This window comes from Vombatus ursinus, unplaced genomic scaffold (assembly GCF_900497805.2).
Source record: "Vombatus ursinus unplaced genomic scaffold, bare-nosed wombat genome assembly UNPS02014167.1, whole genome shotgun sequence".
Taxonomy (NCBI): Eukaryota; Metazoa; Chordata; class Mammalia; order Diprotodontia; family Vombatidae; genus Vombatus; species Vombatus ursinus.
This window is the reverse complement of record NW_020953945.1, coordinates 2,021,875-2,040,242: the sequence shown is the minus strand read 5'-3', so window position 1 is coordinate 2,040,242 and position 18,368 is coordinate 2,021,875. Positions and strand designations below refer to the sequence as shown.

General features: G+C 53.5%; 1 protein-coding gene across 2 annotated transcripts in view; it reads right to left on the bottom strand.

Annotated features, from left to right (window-relative positions):
• CLTCL1 (clathrin heavy chain like 1) overlaps positions 1-18,368 on the bottom strand; it is an 88,781-nt gene that overhangs the window by 6,187 nt on the left and 64,226 nt on the right. For both annotated transcript variants that reach the window (XM_027859394.1, XM_027859395.1), the window contains exons 23-30: positions 16,722-16,886; positions 15,705-15,812; positions 12,713-12,880; positions 12,462-12,611; positions 7,452-7,583; positions 6,816-6,926; positions 5,967-6,137; positions 885-1,106 (exon numbers count right to left, since the gene is read on the bottom strand). In XM_027859394.1, coding sequence (XP_027715195.1) covers positions 885-1,106; positions 5,967-6,137; positions 6,816-6,926; positions 7,452-7,583; positions 12,462-12,611; positions 12,713-12,880; positions 15,705-15,812; positions 16,722-16,886 — 1,227 coding nt within the window. The remainder of the gene's footprint in view (positions 1-884; positions 1,107-5,966; positions 6,138-6,815; positions 6,927-7,451; positions 7,584-12,461; positions 12,612-12,712; positions 12,881-15,704; positions 15,813-16,721; positions 16,887-18,368) is intronic.

Below are 18,368 nucleotides of genomic sequence, written 5' to 3'. Positions count from 1 at the left end.
GTCTCACACTCACACCCACACACCCACGGTCTCACACACTCACACCCACAGCTGCCCAACAGCACAGCACCCACTTTCTCTCCTAGAGTGTAAAAACTGAGGGGCCCAATTGGCTTTCCAAGTAATCCCTGCCCAGAGTGTCCTTTCTCAAATGATTAGAATCTACAAGCTAGAGCTCATTTGGCAGCAACTCTAACTAGCTCCTGGAGCAGATTCCTAGGTGTGTCTGTAAGGATGGGACAAGACCATGAGGAAGGTGAAAAGAGAGACTGTCACCGTATTAAAGAGCCCATCCACCTGCAAGAAAAGTCAAGAGTGTAGTATCTGACGTCTCAGTGGAAGGAAAACCAGCTGTTCCGCTTGGGCCCCAGGGGCTTTGGGGGCAGGAGCTGGGCTGATGGGAAGGGGACCCAGAGATCCAACCACACCCACCCTCTCAGGCTTCTCATTCTGAACCATCTGTCATCCCAACCAGCTCATTTCTTGCCTTCCTGTCCCTCTGGAGCACAAGCTGGTTCAAGGACAGCTGGCTCCAATGTTCAGGAGTCAAAGAAACCACACTTTGCTCATAAGATTAGGAAAGAGTGGGAGGTGGGGATTTGAGAGAAGCCCGCTACCAGGTGGGGCAGCTTGTGCTGCATGTACAAAGGGCTTCAATACGTGCTGAATTCTTGTCCCCTCAAAAGGCCTGCAGGCTACTGTGCACGGCATGAAGTCTGTAAGAGGGAAAGGAATGACCAAAATCCTTCTCTGCTCCAACCTCGCCTCTGCTGACCAGGGAAGAACTGGGAGGGCATCAGGTGTGGATACAACCCATGTCTCTGAGGTCCGGGGAACTGAGCAACCCCTCAGAAGCCAGAGGGACGCCAGCGAGACATACTTACTTTGGTAAGATATTCCCTCATCACCTGGATAAAGTAGGGCATGGTGAAGTCTAGGATGCTGTGCCGCCAGGAAAGCTCGAGAACCACATCGGGGTGCAGCAGGTCATAGCAGGTGAAGAGGGACGCGGCAAAGCACTCCCGCTTGCCTTCCTCCAGGAACCACTGCAGTAGGCCCTCGGCCAGCTCGGCATCCCGGGACTCGGCCGCGTACTGCATGGCCTCCTGCAATGGGACAGCTGGTGAGGGGGGCGCTCACTGCAGGCCACCTTAACCACGTGCGCAGCGGAGGAGCGCCACGGGGACGTCCCGAGAGCCTCGACACCCACTTTCAAGAAATCATCGAAGGAAACTGCCCTGATACCTTAGCCCCGGAGGGTCAGACAGAAATGGAAAGAATTCACCAATCACCTCCTGAAAGAGAGTCCAAGAGGAAAACTCCCAGGAATATTATGGCCAAATTCCAGTGCTCCCAGGGCAAGGAAGAACTACTTCAAGCAGCCAGAAAGAAACAATTCAAATACTGTGGAGCCACATTCAGGATGTTCTACTACATCAAAGGAGCAGAAAGCTTGGCATGATACCCCGGAAGGCAAAGGAGCTAGGACTGCCACCAAGAATAACCTTTCTAGCAAAACTAGGGGGAAAAATGGACAGAAAACGAAATGGAGAACTTCCCAGCATTCCTGACGAAAAGATCAAAGCTGAATAGAAAATCTGACAGCTGGACTTAGGCCCCAAGGGCCATCAAACTGTGCATGCCCTTTGACCCAGCAATCCCACTCCTAGGTCTGTACCCCAAAGAGATCAAAGAAAAGGGAAAAGGACCCACACGTGCAAAGATATTTATAGCAGCTCTTTGCGTGGAGACCAAGAACTGGAAATTAGGGAATGGCTGAACGAGTTGTGGCCTATGAATGTGATGGAACACTGATGTGCTATAAGAAACGGTGAGCAGGGTGGTTTCAGGAAAAAACATAGCAAGAGCTATACGAACTGAGGCAGAGTGAAATGAGAAGAAAGGGGATCGTCGTGCACAGTAACTGGCAACGTGCAACGATGACCAACTCTGAAAGACTTAGCTACTCTGATCAATATACAGCAATCTGAGACAATTCCTAAGGACTCAGGATGAAAACTGCTTTCTACCTCCAGGGTGGAACTCATGAACTCTTGGGTGAAAAGCTAAGTATAATTTTCTCACTTTTTTCTGGCCACATCACTAATATGGAAACATGTTTTACATGATTTCACATGAATGATCTATATCCTTTTATTTGCCTTCTCAGTGGGTAGGGGAGAGGGGTGGGAAGGAGAATCAGGAACTCAAAATTTAAAAAGAATGTTAAAAGTAAATAATGATGTAAGTTCTAATCCGGCCTCAGACACATGATACTTACTAGCTATGTGACCCTAGCCAAGTCACTTAACCCTGATTGCTTCACCAAAAAAACAAACAAAAAAAGGTAAATAATAAAATGGAAAATGCAGTGATTACAATATTTAAAACATAAGGTCAGGGACCAAATGTTAAAAACTTCTGCCATAGGCAATGAGTTTGCTGCTCTGAGCCTCGGTTTCTTCGTAATGTAAAGTGGGGATAACAGCTACAGGCCCTTCTTCGTGGGGATGCTGGGAGGCTCAAGTCAGCCAAGATTTATTAAGTACCCGCTATGGGCCGGCACAGTGCCAGCGCTGGAACACAAAAAAAGAAAAACACACATGCCCCAAAGGCCCAGTCCCCTGCTCTCAAGGAGTTCCCCATCGAATGGAAGAGACCATATGAAAACAACCATATGGACAAGATAGAGACTGCGTCTCAAAAAGAAGTTCCTAACATTAAGGAGGACTGCAGAAGGCTTTAGCTGGGACTCAAAGGAAGCCGGGGAGCTCAGCGTTCCAGGCACAGGGACGGCCGGAGAGAACGCCCAGAGCCAAGGACGAGCCGGAAGCCCGGCGTCAATGACTGAAGGGCACGTGCTGGCTTGTCACGTGGAAGAAGACTGGAAAGGGAGGAGGGGGTAGGACACGAAGGGCTTCGAATGCCAATCAGAGCATGCATCTGATCCTGGAGGCAGCTAGGGGGTGCAGAGGATAAAGCTCTGGAGCTGCAGTCAGGCCAGACTTGAGTTCAAATACTGCCTCTGACACAGTAGGACCCTGGATAAGTCAACCTCTTTCAACCTCAGTTTCTTCATCTGTAAAATGGGGAAAAACAGCACTTTGCTCACTACTTTATACTGAGGATCGAATAAGATAATATACAAACGTGCTTTCCACACTGCTATGTGAATGCTGGCTCTTGTTATTTTTTTATGGTGGGGTCAGAGCCATACTTTGGTGGTTGACTGGACTGGGGAGGCACTTGAGGCAGGCAGACCCCTCTGCAGGCTAATGCAGCAGTCCAGGTGAGGTGAGGAGGGCCTGCACCAGGGTGGGGGCAGGGGCAGAGGAAAGGAGGGGGCGTGTTCCAGAAATGCTGCAAAGGTGACGTCAAGAGGCCTCCGTCACAGATTGGATACGGGGAGGGGGGCGAGATGAGGAGTCAACTGAGCAGGGGTGCCTGGGAGGATGGTGGCACCTCCACAGTGACAGGGGAGACAGGAGGAGGGGAGGCCTTTGGAGGAAAGATAAGAGGTTTCCAGGACAAGCAGTCTGGGACGCCCAGCAGGCAGCTGGAGATCACGAGAGAGGTCAGGGCTGGAGCAGCAAAGCTGAGTGCCACTTGGACACACGTGATAATGGAATCCCTGGCGGCTCATGAGATTCCTGAATGAGACAGCACAAGGACAAGAGAATAAGCTTCTGTGTAGCAGCTACTACTGCTGCGAGATGCCGGCACCGCACTCAAATCAAGCACTTTCACTTACGATCCATTTGATCCTTTTTGGAAGGTACGTGATAGTATCACCCACATCCTACAGGTGGGAAAACTGAGGCAAACAGAGGGTAAGTGAGTTGCCCAGGGTCACACAGATGACTCGAGGCCCAGCGCTCTGCCCACTGCGCCCCCAGCTGTCTCTAAACAGAGAGCCCAAAGGGAAGAGGAGCGAGGACACAGCCCCGGGGGACGCCCACCACTAGCGGGGAGGAAGGCCGAGAAGCACTTGTTCGGAGGAGAGCTAGGAGAGCGGGGTCATGAGCACCTAGCAAGAAAGGAAGCTACCATGGAGAAGAGGGGGAGTGCTAGTGCCCAAGGCTGAGAGTGAGAGAAGGCCCTGCATCTGGCAACCAGGAGATGGAGAATCACTTTGGGGAGAGCGCTCTCATCAGAATGATGAGGCTTCAGAGGAGAGACTGTGTCCACTGTGACGGCCTCCTCCGGGAATTCTGCCATCAAAGGAGAGAAAAGACCCAAGTGCAGTTTGTCGGAGGGTGAGGGGGCCACGGGCAGGTGTGTAGGCAGGCATAGACAGGAGGTAAGTGAGAAAGTGAGAGAGGGGGAGTCCGCTGGAGGAGCCAGGACGGAGCGGGGCTGTGGGCTGTGGTTACCAGGGTGAGGAAAAGGGCCCCCTCATCATGTGAGGAGGGAGGGAGATGGGGGAAAGGGAGTGGACTGAGCTCTCAGGAAATGGCCTCAGTTTTCTTCAGCCCAGCTTCTCAGCTGAGAAGGGAGCCATGGGAGGCTTGAGGAGGGATGGGAAGGATTGCCGTGCTACAGTGAGGGCCCAGCTGAGACTCCATTATGCTCATTTTTGATGGACCCAGTGAGCGCAGGAGCAAAAGCAAGGCAGCAGCCTAGGACCTGGCGGGGCCAGCGAGATCAGCTCGGTATCGCTAGCGCTACTCGAGCATCACTGTCGTGAGGACGGTAAAAATGACTGAGCTTGAGGCCCGAGGCTCGAGGGCCGTGGCTCTCCAGGCAGGCAGCTCTGCGGGGTCTCCAGCAGCCTCGAGGGGAGAGGGCCGCTGTGTAATCCCAAAGGATGAGCTGGACTGGAGAGGCCGGCAGCAGGCACACTCCGGCCCTCGTGCTGGAGGGGGCGGGGGCAGTCTCACACACCGAGCTGCTTTTACCCGAACGTGAGGCTGACACAAACCGAGTAAGTCGCCAAACTGGCCCCACGCGCTCCTGGCTGACCAACTCTCAGGGTGCTTCCTGAGGGGGTCCTGCCCAGTGGGCACCGGGGGAAGCTCTGCTTACGCCTCCATTCCCGGCTACTTTCTATGAGATGCTGTGGATGAAATGGCTTGTTCAGCTGCTTATGTCCCTGCCCGCTACAGGAACGAGGTGGGCTTCTGGGCCGGCCACACGGTGCAGATACCTAACGCTAACCTGCCTTTGGCAGGCGGGTGGTGACGGCAGGGCACCAGTTGGAACGGCCCCACTTGCAAGGTAACGTTCAGTCTGTCGTGGCAAGCCGTGGCCTGCCTGGCCTCGGATGCAATGATTGCATCTGAGACCATAAGAGAATGAAGCACCCCCCTGCAGCAGCTCTTGAAGGAAAGAGAGCCAGGGATGCTAAGGGGGATCGCGCAAGGCTGAGCGTCCAGCCATCACGGGCACTTTTGGGCGCTGGGTCCCGGCTCTACTCAGACAGGGACAAAACACAAAGGAAGCAAACCCATCTCTTCCCCACCCCCCAGCTTTCCTCGACAGCTGTGCAGGAAAGCCACCACCTCCCCACACGAGGCAGATTCTGGGGGCTGTCAAACCTGCTCAGAACACGTCAGATGCTTCATCAGTCACTGGCGTGAGAGCCGTTCACAAGGTCAAACACTCTGGATTCCCCTCTACCCCAATTGGGGATTTCAGTCTAGGGGACGCCAAGAAAGGGAGCCAATCACAGCCTGCATTTGTAACAGAGGAGTTAACCCCAAACAAGACAACCAGGAAGAGATTCAGCCACTAGCCACAGCGAGGGGGTGCCTCGCCTCCCCCCCTTCTGAGTGGCTGGGAAGAGCTGCCTCGAACATTCACCACAAAAACCCCTGCCCAGGCCTGCCCCAAAGGAGGGCTGAGGCAGGAGTGGCCCTGACAAACACAACCCGAGAGGGGCTGACACGGTGAAACACGGAGGTGTTTCACTTCCTCGGTTTTAAATCCAACCGACTGCCGAGGAGCTGGGGAAGGCAGGCACTGACCTTGTAGAGCCGGTCCTTCTTACAGAGCTCCACACTCTGCCTCCAGCGGTTATTCCCTTTGTACAAGTAAGCAGCGATCCGCCGGAACTCCATCAGCTGGTGCCTCTCCAGTCGCTGAGCCAGGCCGATGTTGTCAAAGTTGTCGTAAGCATCAATAGACGCCCTCAAGCCCTGCGGAAGGCAGGCTCAGGCTTAGAACAGACCCAGCAGACCGGCATTCTGGGAGCCCAAGGACTCCTACCAGTGTTTCAGTGGGTGATCCCCAGCCAATCACTCACTCACTCACTCAACATTTACCAAGCACCTACTATGTGCCAGGCACGGTGCTAAGTGCTGGCCACTGGCAGGAGCAGAAGCAGGTGCTGATACAGCAGCTGGAAGCACACCGCAGCTGGGGACCACCACCGAGCACCCACTCCTGTTTCAGATGGGGAGGAACGCGGCGGCAGCGCTAAACAAGGCCCACGGGCCCCAGACCAAGCAGGCTGGGTCCTTGGGAAAAGCAGCATTCGGTCTGCACTTGGAGGCCAACGTCACTGAAAGGCTGGAAGGTGCCAGGGTTTTTCACTGGCTTGTTTGATTTAATGCTGGCCAAGGCCAGGTTTGCCTCTGGTCCCAGTAAAGGGAGCCTCCACGGGGCTGCTGCGGGCCCCAAAGACACACCACAGCATGGCACGGCACTCCCCGTCGGCTGGAAAAGAAGCCACCCCCCACTAGGATCAGTAACACACAGAGTAACAACACCAGGCTGTGACAGGCCTGTTAGTGACGCACGAGGCGAGAAGAGGACGCAGAGACGGTTTGGGTCGGTGTTTTCTGCCAGGGAATCAGGGAAGCCGATGAACTGACCTGGTAATCCTCTTCCTCGGTCAACAGGTTATTAAGGGCCTCGTTGACTGCCTTGTTGTTGTGATTCTGGACCGAGCGGAGGTAAGGTTTCACCAGAGGAAGCTGATTCACCTACCAAATTGGGAAAAAGGAAAAAAAGTCTGAAAAATCCAAGTACTGAGCTCAGGACCCCTCCCCCCTTTAGAACTGATACTATGAACAAGACCATGAAACCTTCTATCTGCAGGAGGCGGTTTATCTAACTCAACAGAAATCTCAGATATGGGGTCCTGTGTAGATGGAATTCTTTTTCACATCTGTTGTTTTTATAATTAATATCAGACGCTTAAATGATCTGTTGGGACACCTTGTACCGGAAGAGGAAAGCACGGGATCAATCAAATGCAGGGAATGAGCCTTTGGGTACAAACACCCCTTCTCCACCGGCTCCCCTTCCTTGCTGGGTGAGCGCGCCAAGGCTGTATGGGGGTGGGGGTGGGGAAAAGGACAAGGGAAAGGTCCATGACATCCGTGAGAAAAGGACATCAATTTTTCACAGGATGGAACTGACCTTCTGCTCTGCAGCCTGCTTGGACTGAAGTCCCTCTTTCATGCTATTCTCAGGAGAATTCTGTTCACGGTTTTTGGTAAACTCACCTTTGAAAAAAACCTGACGGTGCGGGTATGATCCAGCCGGGGAGAGAGGACCGACAAGAGGTCATTGATCAGGAGGGGTTTGTAGTCCAGGTAAAAGTGGAGGGCTTTGTAGTACAGTTCCACATTGGCCACCTGAGCAAGTCAGAAAGGCAAAGGGTTAGCACGGCTCTGAGCAAAGCCAGGGGGCGGCTCGGATGAGCTCAAACAAGGGAAGGATCCAGATGACTTTTATTTTTAAAATCCTCGTTCTTAGGTTTGTTTGTTTTTTTTAATTTCTAGGCAATTGGGGTTAAGTGACTTGCCCAGGGTCACACAGCTAGTAAGTGTCAAGTGTTTGGTCTGAGACTGGATTTGAACTCGGATCCTCCTGACTTCTGGGCCGGTGCTCTATCCACTGCGCCACCTAGCTGCCCCTTATTTTTAAAATCCTGAACTTGAACATCGGGGAAAAAAAAAAAGAGAGAGAGTTTCCATATACCAAGTCTAACATAAAAAGGACTGCATATGAAACCAGGACTCAGAAGGCCATTTTCTTCCAAGCATATGATAACTTCAACGTTACCTTTACTCAGTGCTACCTATTGAGAGTGCTGGCAGCGCAGAGAAAGGTTCAGAACAGTTCCCATCCCTAAGGTGACCTCACAGGGACCGGGCCAGCTGTGAGGTCTCTGCAGTAGGAAAGGCCTCTGGCTGAGAGGGGCAGGAGCCAGGGAAGCTGGGATGGACAAGAACCGTCCCCTCTTCGATGTGTTTTATTCCTTCTTTCTTACGGATCACTATTCCGTCTTTCCTGCCAAAGTCCTGTCCCCACAAATTAAAGAAGAAGCCTTGTAAAAATAAGAGTAGTCAAGAAAAACATCCCCACCCACCAGCTGTGTCCAAAGAGCTGCGTCTTCCCACCCCGAGGCAGGGGGAGGCAGGAAACCCATGGCTGGGCCCGGAATCCATCAGAGTTCTTCAGACGGGCTTTTCTTGCCAATGTGCTTGTTGCTGTCTACACGGTTTTCCTGGCTCCGCTCAAGCCCTGGCGCATCCCAAGTCCTTCAGGTGGGCTCAGGCTCTCCCTCATTATTTCTTCTGGTACAATAACACCTTTGTCCAGCGTTCCTCAGTGGGAGGGCACCTCCTTCCCTGTCGGTTCTTTTTTCCTTTTAATCCCCACTTCAGGGGTCACGCTCTGAACCTCAAGTCATTCTGGTCTGCATTTCCTGCCTCCCTGGCATGACCCTCCCTTCTCTGACTGCTGTACTTCTCTATATGCGTGCTCGTGTATGTGTGTGTATGCTTGTGTGGATGTGGGTGTGTGTGTATGTGTGTACACACATCCGACCCTCCTCTGTTACTTGGCACAGAAAGGAGGAGGCCCTTCCGTGGCCGGCTTCCCTCATGCCACGCTCCGTGCTTCTGTTTTTCCGTCGTCCTCCCAGCCGTGTTTCTGACTTTAAGACTGCACAATCCCAAACGCCTCTGTCCGGCGCCGTCTCATCCCAGAACTTGCCCTGGCATCGGCGGCCTCCTCACCGTGGCACGTGCAATCAGCCCAGGGCCTTCTTGGTGAGGCCGCCCCCTTCCTCCACAGGTGAGACCCTTTCTTGGCCTCCATGAGGCAAGCCCCAGCTGTGGGGACCATCATTCCCTGCCCTGTCTCATGCCTTTTAACCTCCTTTGTATGGGTAATCTTCCATCACTAGAATATAAGCTCCCTGAAGGCAAGGATGCTCTTCTGTATTTGTGTGCTCACTGCCACCACATGCTTCTCCTTCCCTTTGTGATAAGCCCTATTACCAAAGTGATTTCTGCCCCCTCTTCCTCTTTTCTCCCTTCAGTCCCCAAATCTTGCCATTTCTACCTTCAGAGCAGGTCTCCAATGTCCACTTTCTCTGCTCTGACCCTACCACCCCCTCACCCCGGTGCAAGCCCCCATCACCTCGTGCCTCAATAGCTGCTGGGGAGGGGGGGCGGTCTGCCTGCATTCTGCCACCAAAGTGATTTTCCTACAGCTCAGGTCTGAGCGTGCCACCCCACTACTCAGTAAACTCCAGTGACCCCTGTCGCCTCCAGATCAAATAAGGACCCCATAAACTGCCCCCTCCTCCCTTCCTGCCGTCTTACACCTTTCTCTGCACCATGTACTCTTTGTTCTCATGACCCCAGCCTCCTGGCTGTTCCACAAATAAGACCTCCATCTCTCCACTCTGGGCATTCTCTCTGGCCATCCCCCATCCTGCAACATTCTCTGCCTGCCTCTTCTGCATGACGTGCTCCATGGTCTCCTTAGCCTTCCACCTGAGCATCTCTGGATGTTGAGGTTTGCACATCATCTCCTCCATGACACTGGGAGCTCCTCACCGGCAGGGACCAGCACCCCCAGGGCCCGGCACACAGCACAGGCTTAATCAATGCTTGCCAAACCTCTCTGAACCTGAGAACAGACCCAGGTTTCCATCCCTTGGGGGGCACCTGCTCTTCTCCATCAGGATCCAACTGCCCCAATAAATGTGCCTCTCCAGGTTTCTCCTGATGTGTGTCTATGTTTCAGAGTTCCCTCAGAAATGTGTCAGAGTCCCATGTCTCCCGGGAGGATGCTCAGTGGGGCGGGGCACACTTGTCCAGGCTGGAAACCCACTTTGTCTCTCACCTTTTACAGCCTTCTGTCTCAACGAACCCTCCCTGGAGCCCAGGCTCTCCTAGGCCAGCTCTGACCTTCTCTTGCCTAGACCAGAACCCAGGGTCCCCTTCCTCACTGCTCTCCTTTCCCAGCTCCTCTTTGTAAGCCGCCATCTTTCCCCATAGGATGGAAACTCCCTACGAGCAGGGAATGTCATGCAACTGGCTCCCCGATGTTCACCAGAGTGTGGGCACACAGCAAGCATTTAATAAATGCTCTATTATCACATCTTCCTCCTTTCTCTACTCAGCCCTGGCCAGATACCCTGGGACCTAAAGGGATGTCCTTAACAGAAACGTTGAGAGGTCCCCGAGGACCTCCGAGTCCTCGATGCCCCATGGGACTGGTCACTAACTCTCCTGTATTTCCAAGGTCGCCCTGTGGCTTTCTTGTAGGCCACAGGGATCCCTGGCCAGACTCCGGCCACACGAAGAGGCTCCCCGTGTTTTCTGGCGCTGCAGTGGCTTTTAAGCCAGGTTCCATTTCCCACCGCCCAGGGCCTCCTCACTGACATTTTGTGCAGCTCTCAGATGGACAAGGCAGCCGTGGGATAGATGAGCTGTCCCCACTTTGCACGCCACCACCAAGTCACTGTGAGTTGTGTTGGTGAAAGAGAGACCTCCTGTGCTGGGCACACAGCCGGCTCTTAGGGCATGCTGAGTGGTGGCGAAATGCCCGCCTGGCAGGAGCTCCACACATCAGCCAGGTGATGGTGATGAGCAGGAGCTCAGCCCACCCTTCTCATCTCCACCAGGTTTGGTATCTTCATCAAAGAAGATAAAAGCCCCGGGGCCACAACGGTGACTTTGGAGGTGGATTTTTAACTTACAGAGACAGGCAGAAAACAAGAGTGACTGGGAAAAAACAACCCACAATAAAACCCTACAACATCAGAGTGAACCGAAGCTGAAGAAAGGTCTCCAGGAAGTGGCTGCGTAATAAAATCTGCATTTTCTTCATCCCAAAGAACAACATTGAGTGGCCTCTCCTCAGCTGGATGTGGGACGGAAAGAACGGCAGTGACCCAAAGAGGAGAATGGGCTTTGACACCGCTGCAGATGCAAGGCTGGCCACCGCCAAAGACGGACAGCCCACAGACTCATTCAGACATACTGGTTTTCCCCCTTTGTTTTTTTGGGGGGGCCACACATGGCTCACGTGGAAGTTCACTGTACATAACTTCATATCTGTAATGGGCTTGTATTTCTTGCCCTCTCAGTGGGTAGCGGAGGGAGAAAATGTGGAACTCAAAATAAAATGGGAAAAAAAAAATAACAAGTACAAATGCAGTCAAAGATAGAGGCAAGTTTGTGGAATGTGCAGGTGCCACAAAGCCGGCAGGGGTCCCCAGGGGTATCAGAACTCAAAGCGAGCTTCTCAGGCCACAGCACTGGGCTCAGTCCAGTACGACGGAAGTCATATCTGGGTGCTGGAAGATCGGTGTTCCAGAACGACAGAGAAGAGGCAGAGGGAGGTGAGAACCTGAAAACTTTGTGGAGTGTCAGGGAACTAAGAGAAGTCACGGCAGTCAAGAGATCCTAAGGCCACCGTGGCTCCGCAGAGGAACAGCCACCGATGGGGGGGGGCCACATCCCACCGGACTCTGCCGTGGCCACCCACTGAGGACTGCCAAGCTGAGCTGCAGCTCCCACAGGCCGGAGGGGCCAGGAGGGGGAAGGCCCAAACCACCACACCACAAAAGGCTCATGATCTTTAGTCTGGTACAGGGCTAGGCAAACTACAGCCTGTTTATGGGAAACTCTGTTTAAGATCTGAAACGATTCTTAGCTCCAGGGCCTGCTCCTGGGGGCGGGTTAATGACAGGCTCTTCAGGCAGACGCCTGAAGGGCTCTCATGGGGAGGGGCCGACTGGCTGGGGGGGGAGCCCTTCCATACCCCCCCCCCCCCCCCCCCGGGCAGGATGTAAATTGTTGAGGTCAGAGCCTCTTCCTTTCTATCGCTCAATTCTCAGCACTCGGCATGTCTGGCGCACAGGAATTTTACACTTGTTTTGTGAATTGATTCTACACGACCTCATGGAATAAAACCTGGCGCACAGGAATATTACACTCGTTTTGTGAATTGATTCTACGCGACCTCACGGAATAAAACCAACAGCAATGGCTGAAAGCCGTAGAACAGTAAAGATGGGAGGTCTCTCAACACTGACAGGCTGCTGAAAAAGTGGCCTGGGCCATGGGGGATGGGGGGAGGGGATGGGTCTCAAGCCAAGCCCTGGTGGGTGAGAAGCTCCGGGCTCCCTTCCAGCTTGAGAGATGGCACCAAAGTGTGCAAACCACCCCTTCCTCCTGTCAGGGCCAGAACAAGACTGCGCATGTTACCTTGGTGATGACGTCCTTGAACTGCCCTTCTTTCCAGGCCTCTGTGGGATGGGCCATCATGGTGGTGATAGCATTATCATACTCCTCATACTTATCGTAGAGGAAGACGAGCTCCGCCCAGAGGTGAGCTTGCTCGGCAGCCCTCAGGACCTGTCGGGACGGCACACAGGGCAAGGACTGGGGTGAGGCCCCAGGCCGGGACAGCCCACCGGAAGCAGCGCCCACTGCCCTCCACGTCTGTGTAGCCTCACCTTGGGAATATTGACTCTGGACCAGAAGAGATCCAGGTGCTCCCGCATCTTCTGTGGCTTGAATTTGGAATACAGGATGGCAAGCTCAGTGAACATCCCCATGTGGGCCCGCTCCAGACCCAAAGCGGCCTCCAGCAGGGCTATCACTTCTTCAAAATAGCCCCGATCCTGGGATGGAAGAAGAAGGACCCCCTTAGGACAGGGAATTTAAATGGGGAAGGAAAAGGCACTTCCTGTCAAATACTGCTCTAAGCACAGTGAGAACCACAGGACAAGACCACAGTGACCCTGGTGAAGAAATGATGCTGAGCTGAGACATGAGGGCCTGGGGTCCCAGTGCTGGCTCTGCCCCTAGCTGGGGGCACCCTGGGCTGTCCCCTTCCTATCTGGGCCTGATGTGATGGTACTCTGTACCCCACAGCCCTGCGTGTGAACTCCCCTCACACACTCACTGCACAGGCATCGTCCTGTGGAGAATCCATCCTAAGACGACTCTTTGACATCTAATTAAATAAAACCCAGCTGCGGTGCTTCCTGACATACAGCCTACCCGACACCAGCCACAGAAAACTTCTCCCACAGATGGGCAAACTCTGGAGGAAGGTGACCAATGAAAAACAGCGGCACTAAGGGTCAGCACAATCTGACGCTAGTCTGACTCAACACAAGCAAACTTCAACAGAACAAAGTAAAGGAAACCGCACAGGTACTGCAGCGCCTTGGAATAGAATCCCCAAGAGAGATAGACCTTCTGCACAAAGAGAAAGATGGCGGAAGAGTCTGGTCTCTCACCTCGGCTGTTTGGAAGGACTCCCCTTGGGATGATGCCCTCCTGAGGCAGAGGTGGGCAAAGTACACCCTTCACCTGCAATGCACAATGCGGCACACTCAGCCGCACCCACCCTTGCTGCTGGTGACAACAAAAATGGCTTTTTAGAAACACAGAGTCATATAGGGCAACTCTTGATTGTGAAGTCATCAATGAAAATAATTGATAGTAACAACATGCTTTAAATCCGGTGAGTCCTTTTAGGGAAACGTATCCCAAGGAAATAAACCAAAATCCAAGTCCTTCGTACAAAGGTCCGCATGGTGGCGATAATCATAAGTGAATAAAGAGAAACAGTTGCTCCTCTATTAACATTGGGCACCAATGGAATTAACCACGACAAGTGACAATTATTGATGCTTGGAAGTCTATGAAATCTTGTTCCATGAAAGACGGACACACACAGAAATGCCAACACTACCAGGCTCAACAGGATCCTCCACACCAGCACCATGTGGTTCTGGTACCAAGAGCCTGAGGACACCTGCTCAGTGTGACGAGTCCACAGACCTCGGGTGGCCGGCCTCTGCCTGCGCTCACACCCAGAGCTGCCGCCCTTTGAGCGCAGGGGGAAGGCGGCCATTGCTTCTGTTGCCTCACATGCAGCAGCTCTGAGGTTGGAATCATTTTGGTGCCATGGACCCCTCGGGTGGTCTGTGAAGCTCACTGCAGTTTGTGGCCTCCATTCATAATGGAAAGAAATGGTCAGTTTCAGTTAGAGGTGTGAGAAAATAAAGGCATAATGTTTTTTCCATCCACGTTCATGGATGTCCTCAAATCTGCCCATGGATCCCATGTTAGGAACCCATGATCTAAGAAAACGTACTTCAAAGACAACGTTTTCTTGGAAAGTTGAAAAAAATCTCTGCTCTTCAATGTGGAGATTGGCTTTCTGAGTTCAAGCAAACCTGCTGAGCCCCACGTGGACAGTGTAAAAGACTGGCCAGGGCTATTCTAGACCCAGGAGGGGAGTGGAGAGCAGCCAGCCTGTTTTCTACAAGGACCTGGGGCCAGCAGTTCAGGGATTCGCCTGTGAGGACAAGTGGCCAACAAGGGCACAGAGAAATCAGAACTGGAATCTGAGCCCAGCTTGGGATTCTTCCCCAAGACAGACCTGAGGAGGCCGGGTTTTTAGCCAGGTCCCTGAGTGTTATCTCCCCTGCTAGACAACAGGCTCCTGGAGAGCAGGGGACAGGCTTCTGCCTCTCACTGTAGCCTCCCCTGCACACAGGACGCTTAATAAATGCTTGTTAACATGTATATAAAATAATACAAAGTCATTTCAAGACGAAGCAAGGGCCACTAGTCAGACCCGAGTATTCTTGGGATGGCCCAGATGTAACAGTCATACAGGCTCGCCAGGCCGGAAGGCTTTCCCTGGCCTGCTCCTCACCCCCTGGGTCCATTACTTATCCGGGCACCAAGTATGACTCCCTGGTATTGCCCGTCAGGGCTGATCTCAATAGCCCCTCTCCCTCCAGCATCTAAATACCCAGTAGAGGCTTAGTGTTTGTTGGCTGGAGCCATCAAAGGCCTTTCTTCATACTAAGGCCCCCTCAGTGTTACAAAATCTTAACTGTTAATAGATGTTCCTGTGTCTATTTTAAATTGATATTGAGATCTTTTGTTTTCATATTGCCTTCATCCCAAACATTCCCTTTTCCTCTAACCAGCATGCAATTCCTTCTAACAAACGAAATAAAGAAAACCCACTCTGGATTCTAATTGGGCTCACCTGGTTTCCTGGCCCTCTCCTCCCACCCCCATCTCAATTTCTCCATCTGGAGACTAAAAACGTGGCCCATGTAAGAGGGGACAGACCCTCGCCCCTCTCCTTCCTCATGGATGCTGCTGCCCCAGCCCTGCCCACCTACCTAGAAGGTTGCTGGAGTGCAGGCAAGACATGGAATCTGAAAACAAGCATAATGTTGTCTTTTCCCAAAATGAAACAAGGGCCCGATTTGGTCTTGAGGACGCAACGCGACTGTCCCTTGGCGTCAGAGACCTTTTTCACACGTGCCGAAAGTCATAAAGGACAGCTATGACACGTGCACAGCATCGGGGCCCTGTTGTGCTCGGTGGAAATACCAGCAAACTGTAACCAGGGAGCCAGTGAGGGAGCTCGGGTAGGGGGGACAACGCCCAGTGGCAATGCAGGCTCACCTGGTAATAGCTGATCAGCTCCTCCAGCTCGTCCGCGTGGATGACGATGTGGAGGCCACATAACTGGGCCAGGCGGAACTCCTGTCCGTCCACACAGGCAAAGCACACCTGCAGGAGAGGAACAAAGGAGGCCCGTGGCTGCTTCTTCACAGCACTGCCCAACCCTGTTATGGACACAGCACACAGCCCCGCACCACGGCAGGGACCCCAGATTATTATTTATTATTAGAGCTCCCCCTCTGGAAAGAATGACGGTGGTTTGGGTAAAAGCTCGGGCCTCTACATTATTCTCAAAGTGGGATTCTGTGCCAGAAAATGACTCGTGAAATCACAGGCCTGGGAGAAAAAACAGAATGAAAAGAGCCAGAGCAACCCAGACCTGCTGGTGTGGGCCAGCAGGATAGCTCCCCAAACCTCCTGCCAAGGACAGACCTTGCCAAGCCTCAGCGACCCTGGAAGGACCTGACTTCTCCAATGACCTCGGCAAAGCAGAGAGGGAGCACGTGTGGGCCAGGGATGCAGCCTTCTGGATCTGGGGCCATGAAACCCGAGAGTGAGCCCGGCCTGGACGGGCCACCAGCAGGTCACTTTCCCTGGGGCAGCTGGCTCATCCAGAAGCTGGTGCGATTGCTCCTCACAGCCTGGCCCCGCAGAGCTCCTGCTAAGCCCAGAGACTGACTAAATCTGAGAGGAGCCGGGCCGACAGGGGTCTGTCAGACTGCGGAGTCAGCGTGCCCTCGTGCCATCCCCACCAGCGGTTCTCCGAGGAGACCCAGTTGTCACTAAAGACTTCTGGCAGACTAGATCCCTCTGGCCCACTGACACGTTGGGGGAGGCAGGTCAGACACGTGGATGAAGGTGAAGGAAGCTGCCCTGGCTTAGCTGGCGGTGGATGTTACCGTGATTGTGAAAATAGCTGAGAATGTAAAAGTGGTCGATGGGGCACAAGTGGCCCGACGAGACAAATGGGAGACCAACCATTTCTATCGTCGGGGTGGCCGGGATTCGAGGTGTTACCTCCTTCCAGGTCCTGGTGCTGTTGGCCTTGCGACTGCTGTCCACTGCGGCCTGATACTCGCCCAGATGCACCAGGGTAGATGCCAGGCGGGCAAAATTGGACACGTTACTGTAGAGCAGCTTGGCGGCCTCATACATGGCCTCGTCATAGCAGCGGTCGCCGACCTAAAGAGATGCCCTGGTTACTTCCATGCAGCAGGGGCACATCTGGTCCTTGGGGACCCAGCGCAAGACTCAAGTCAAGCCCCCGGGCACATATACACACAAACCGCACAGGCAGCGATGGGGGAGACACTGAGGACGGAGGCCTCAGGGGTCCACAGCCAGCCTAGTAAACTCTCCCGCGGCAGCAGAGGGACCTTCTCTGGCACTTGACAGAATGAGTCCTACAGCCTGAATCACCCCTCCAAGTGGGGCTGCTCTCCAGAGCTCCCCCTGTGCCCTCAGAAAGCATCTGGAGTCACCAGAGAGCTCTCGAGGCAGGGGCATGAAGGGTGGGCCAGGCGGTGAGATGGGCTGCCTGGGGAAGCCCTTCTGGCCATGGACACAGTTTGGACTCAAAGAACTGAAAAGATACCAGTGACAAGCAATCTGACTTGTGCCCTATGAAGAAAATACACTTCGTATTATTAAGGGTGACCAAGAGTATGCTACCATTGCCCTCCTCGCCCCCAAATCGAGGGCCCATCTGGTCTATCAAACAACAGGACAAAAGCCTTTGGGGCAGTGGCCTCACCCGGAGCTATGCCCACGGAGGAGCAGACGCCAGGATTCATTCTCTGACATGGCAGGAAAGCAGAGGGGAGCTGAGGGGAGCCCCTCCGTGGAGCCCGGCCCACTTCTTTTTAGTGCACAGGGAGCATTTCTTCACACAGGGATTGAATACTTAGTGTGGGGAGCCCTGGGGAGATGCCAAGATGTGGAGGGCGGTCCCCAGAGCTGCGGTGGGAGACAGGACTATGCTGACGCTCTTTGGGTTGCCAGTCCTAGCTTGAAGGAGTCTTAGAGATCTAGGGGTACGTATTCCCTTTACAGAAAAGGAAGTTGAGGCCAGAGAGTCCAGAAAAGCTCAGACTAGACACAGGTGCTCTGAGCCTCAGCACTGGGCCAGGGCATCTGCTGAGGTGAGTAATTAAAGGGGCAGGAACGTATGGTAGGGACACGACGTTAGAGGCCAAAGGCCAGTCCAAAAAGGCTTGGACAAAGGTCAGGGCAATGACCAATCTGGACGTGAGAGGACTCGAGTCCTTCCCCTCTGCAGAGGTGGAGACCACAGGTGCAGAGTGGGGCAAACACTGTCGGAAGGGGAGGCTGTGCGGGTCTGTTTTGTCAAATGACCCTTTCATACAACGCAGGCTTCTCTTTGGGGTGGCGAGCTGCATCCCCCTACTGCATTCAATCCAATTCTTTCTCGTTCCCCTCATTTCAAACACCGGGCCTCCTCTGTTAGCTCTCTTCCCGCCTCCCCCTGGCCCTCTGCTCACCCGTATTCCTCTCGGAGCAGTCCAGACCACATCACACTCCAATTAAGGAGCGCCCCCTGCTGAGAACAAACCTCGATGACCTGACCTCCCCTGGTTCATGGGGCCCTACGGGCCTTTCTTAATCCTTCTCCAGCCCCCAGTACAGAGACCCAAGGCCTTCTGG